The 4,731-nt window shown below is 38.9% G+C and overlaps 1 protein-coding gene across 1 annotated transcript; it reads right to left on the bottom strand.

Annotated features, from left to right (window-relative positions):
* Positions 1-22: 22 nt before the first annotated feature.
* On the bottom strand, positions 23-4,725 carry LOC21407188. The gene is made up of 8 exons (XM_010109291.2): positions 4,445-4,725; positions 3,708-3,944; positions 3,294-3,557; positions 3,168-3,202; positions 2,988-3,083; positions 2,528-2,684; positions 1,773-2,425; positions 23-1,543 (listed from the first exon to the last, which is right to left on the bottom strand). The coding sequence occupies exons 1-8, from the start codon at positions 4,566-4,568 to the stop codon at positions 329-331; spliced, it is 2,781 nt and encodes a 926-aa protein (XP_010107593.1). The 5' UTR covers positions 4,569-4,725; the 3' UTR covers positions 23-328.
* Positions 4,726-4,731: the final 6 nt, after the last annotated feature.

The raw sequence follows: 4,731 nt of genomic DNA, 5'->3' as shown, positions 1-4,731 counted from the left end.
GAGGGAAAAAAAAAAGGTCCTGAATTATAAATTAACCAATAGAATTATTTCTTCCTTCAAAAGCATTCAATTTCGTCCTTTGTCGAAGTCCAGTAATTCGTGCAAAAGAAGACCAATTTACATCGCAGACGATTATAAATGGATTATCTTTTACAGGCTAACAAGACATGTTTTAGTCAGAGTCGATTCTGACTTGAGGCATTTAAGTAAACTGTGTACCATATAAAAATTACATAATGGGGAAATAAAGAACAAAATTTCCAGAAAGCTTTACGGAAGTAGTCTTCAACCTTTGAATTCCCATAACTTTAGCCATTCCATGGCCAAATTATCTCAACTGTTCTGAGTCAGTTTGCTCTTCCAAGAAGGAAGAAAGTTGGCTATGTTTCTCTGCTGCCTCGGGCACGCGGGACCCTTTTGAAAGTTCGAACGACCCTCCGATATTGCACAAGGAATCCTTAACAGAAAATGGTATCCTTTTGCTAGAGGTATTTTCATAGGTGGTTGGAGAAACAGAAAGATTACCAACATTGTTATCTTCACTGCTCAACTTCTGGTGAAAAGAGAGAGAATCATCAATGACCATTTCCTCAGTCCCCTTGATTTCCATTGCTTCAACTTGTCTGATCAAGCAAGCAACTGGGTCTTCTTCAGAATGGGATTTTTCTCTCTCATTGCTCTTCTTGAAGGAATTTAAATCATTGTTGAACTCAACATCTCCATGGCTTGCATCTTCGACCGTTTGTTGGGTAAGGGTCAGATCTTCAGCATTAGAAATGGAACTTAAATTACTAATAGCAGTATGCCCTTCACTAATAGTAGGTGTGATCTTTACGTCCTCCTGAGCACTACACTTGTTTTCTGGGACTACTTCAGCCTTTGAAACATCAATGGTTCCGCTATTTTCTACAAGACCAGTATCTTTGTCCTGCGAGCCAATGTTATCTCCACCACTTCCAACTTCCTCAGCTTTCAAGTAATTTTCTTGACCAATTTCAAGTGGCGTGTCGATTTTCCCTTTTGGAGATATAGCCTGACAGCTTTCAACGTTCCTTAAAACAGTACTAATCACTGCTGCAGCTTTTGATGCTTCTGGTAGACCAGAAATTTTAGGTTTCATATTCGAGGACGTGTCGATTTTCCCTTTTGGAGATATAGCCTGACAGCTTTCAACGTTCCTTAAAACAGTACTAATCACTGCTGCAGTTTTTGATGCTTCTGGTAGACCAGAAATTTTAGGTTTCATATTCGAGGACGTGTCGATTTTCCCTTTTGGAGATATAGCCTGACGGCTTTCAACATTCCTTAAAACAGTACTAATCACTGCTGCAGCTTTTGATGCTTCTGGTAGACCAGAAATTTTAGGTTTCATATTCGAGGACGTTCGCTGAGCATCAGGCTTAGCAACTGTCACAGCTCTTTCAGGATTAACCTTCCCAACTTTTGCCTTGACAGTACTCCCACGTGGACTTGCACTTGCTGCAGCAATTTTAGGTAAATTACTTGGTACACCCCTCTTGGGAGTGCGTTGTGCCGATTTCACCTGTATGATGCATAAAACCCCACATCAAATACAAATGCAAATAAAAAGGGGAAAACTAGCAATATAAGTATCATCGCTCGAATAGGTAATACACATCTCTTTTCAAGTTTTTCAGCCAGGCTTTCTAATGACCAAATATTCTCTACTCTCCTAGAGAACTGACTTGGCAAATCACTGCTCAAGTAAAGCTCAAGCAATTAAAATTTATAAAAGAGAAGGCAAAACTGACCCCATCAAAAAAACCAATTTTTGGAGATGGCAATCGAAGGCCTGAAGGTTTTGAAGTTGGAGGAGGTGCAGCCATCCCTGTTGAAGCTTTCAATGCACATTGACCAGGCAACCCACTCACTTCAGCAGCAGATCCAACTGAGCTCTGATCATCGGTGTGGCTTTGATAATCCACAGATTGAGCTGCATCAAAATCCATGGAGGCCCTCTTGCAGGAGATTTTGTTCAGGCTGTCCCTTGAACTGCAAGAAATTTGTTGTGAACTAGAAATTGATGAAACTGACTCTGAGGACCAGTCACTGACGGGGCTAGCAGGTGATACACTGGAAGAAAGTTTGGTCAAAGGCATCAATTGAGCAGAGAGATGGGATTTTCCAGACGGAGTTTTATTCCGTGATGCAACTCCCGATGGTGTTTTAGGATTTGACCCAGAAGAATTCGGATTACCAATCTTAGCATCAGTTTTTCTTTTTATGGAATTGTTAGAAGATTTACCAAACTTGACAGATGAAGTACTCTCAGAACTATCAAACGATGAGGTTGCTCCTGTTGTGGTTGCAGTTGAAGAAGCCATAGAGGAACTTTTGGATGACATATTGGGCCTAGGAACATTTCGTAAACTACCTGGTAATTTTGACACAGGAGCCCCTCTACCTACAATACTTGAATAAGCTTAGTAGGCACTTCAATCAAGAACAAGGTAGAAAGAGCTCTTCAAACTGGGCGGCTAATCAAAGGAAAAAAAAATGTTCTTACCAGCTGCAAACTTCACATTATCCTTTGCCATTTTCAGTGCATTACCACCCACCAAAGAAGCTCTTTTGGCCACTATCGTTGAGCTGGGGATCTGCTTTTCTAGTAACTTTGGCCGCTTCACGAGAGATAAATTTGACTCCCCACTTGCAGCAACAGACTATATGTTCAAAAAACAAAACAATGATGTCCTAGTTAATCATCATCAAAACTTGGAGTTCACTTCAATAGTTTACTCGCCATTTTTCAGCACTACAATTGAGAATACTTTCTCCAATGTTGTATGTCAAGTTTTGTAGACTTCATAAGTTGGTTTAAGTATGCTGAGTTCAATTACAAAGTGCCTATTCAAGTTCTTCTTAGCCCTCATTATTAATTTATTATAATTAACAAGTAGTCAATTGTCCAATATTAGGATGACGGGTTTTTAAGTTTTTTCTTCACTATTTTTCTTTCCACATACCTGTGAGAGCTGTGGACAAGCAGAAACTGGCCTCGCTAATTTGCCTGGATTTTGCATGCCGGAATTTGGCTTCTTGGAAGCAACTTTGGGCTTCATCTGGAATTTTATGACTAAATTATATGGACGTTCCCGAAATATTTGATAAAGCTACAACACACATCTACTGGTCAGATAACTTACCTTGTGTTGAGAAGCTGAATCGACCCTTTTTGAAGCTGAAAAGAAAAGGCACGTTTAACTTAAGAAGTTCATAAATAGAGTATCAAGCATTCTCTTAAATCATCATGAAATATGACACAAACTCACCGCTGCCAACTTTGGTTTCCCTCACTCCTGAGCCTACTCTACTACTTTCATCTGACATATTAATTGCTTTACTTGATTTCTGAATGGACGCTCTTATGTCTTCAAACAAATTAGCTTCAACACTTTCTAGGGTTAAAGTATCACTTTCTAATGTGGAAATTGAATCGGTGGATCTATGAACTTCCTCCTCAATTCCAGGTAACATCTGTTTTTGTCCCTTGTCAACTGCAATCATGCTTGACAGCTCCTCAGAATCCAAAACACCTAAATTAAAAATACTGATAAGATAAAAGATAAAGCCTTTTGCAATGAACACGCATACAGCAAGAAGGCTAAGAAATTTATTAATACCACATCTTGGGCAAGTGAAATTGATCTTTTTAAATTCATTCCTTTTTTTTTCTGGATTCATACCTTCACATGTGAAAAAGGCACTGTCCCAGGCCAAACTTTTGCGCAGGTTATACTTGCCATTTTTTCTAATGTTCCGCTCTGGTTCCAAGCTTTCAGAAGGTTGAGGCACTAGTTCTTTATTTTCGAGAATATCATCAAAGTCCCCTAATTTGTTAGCATCTACAGGCTCAAAAAGTTCCTCTGATTTGTTATCATTAATAGACTCAAAAAGCTCCACAGTTCGCTGCTCTTGGCCAACTGAACAACATATAAATGTGAATCAAGATTAGAATGCAAAGAAACCATGACATTTTCACACAAACAACAAAGAGAGAAACTTTCGTCACATCAATCAGCAGTCATTTGTTAACAAGAGATTAAACATTACAATTCAAAAAATCCCCAAGATTGTGCTAAAAGAAAACGAATTCACAGAATAACTGAGCCTTCAACTTCAAGATCCAGATTTATACGGGTGCCTAATTAATTACGTAATCCAAACAACCCCATTTCATATCAGAAGGCAATTTCCCCATAAAATATGAAAACTTAAAAACAATACAAATACGAGAACTCGAATCGCACAAAATCAACAAATCAACCATTTTTTTGCGTCTGGATTTCCAAATTCGTACGGACAACAAGATCCCCAATCAGCTTCACTCACACCACATCTTTACAGAAAAGAAAAAAGGAGAGAGCTCCAAAAGTGAAACAAGAACGCAAAAACATCTTCACAAAAATTAAAGAAAACGAACCAGAAGACGAGTCGTCAAGGGGAGATCCCGGAGGCAAACCTAAGAGAGAATCATCCTCAGACGAGAAGTCGATTATGCTGAGCCGTCTCACAGCTTTATCCTTGTTCAACACCGAATCATCCATTTCGGGACCAAGATCGAAGGGAATTTTCTGAATCTTGAGAGCTAGGGATTTGATTTTCTTGGGAAAATTCAAGATTGCGGAATAAATTTGAGGATCAACAGTGAAGCGTTCGAGTGTGTGTCTTCGTTTGAGAAAGGTGGAGTTTTTTTTTTTTTTTTTTTTT

This window comes from Morus notabilis, unplaced genomic scaffold, assembly GCF_000414095.1.
Source record: "Morus notabilis unplaced genomic scaffold, ASM41409v2 Scaffold342, whole genome shotgun sequence".
NCBI classification, from domain to species: domain Eukaryota; kingdom Viridiplantae; phylum Streptophyta; class Magnoliopsida; order Rosales; family Moraceae; genus Morus; species Morus notabilis.
Note: the sequence above shows the minus strand (reverse complement) of the source record. Positions and strands in the feature narration are given on the sequence as shown.

Excerpts from the sequence above, each read along its gene's own strand:
- LOC21407188 (XM_010109291.2), bottom strand. The coding sequence starts at position 4,568 with ATGGATGATTCGGTGTTGAACAAGGATAAAGCTGTGAGACGGCTCAGC. Across the intron at positions 3,558-3,707 it reads TGCCTTTTTCACATGTGAAG|GTGTTTTGGATTCTGAGGAG; the intron begins GTATGAATCCAG and ends TTTTTAATTTAG. Across the intron at positions 2,685-2,987 it reads CTTGTCCACAGCTCTCACAG|TCTGTTGCTGCAAGTGGGGA; the intron begins GTATGTGGAAAG and ends TTGAACATATAG.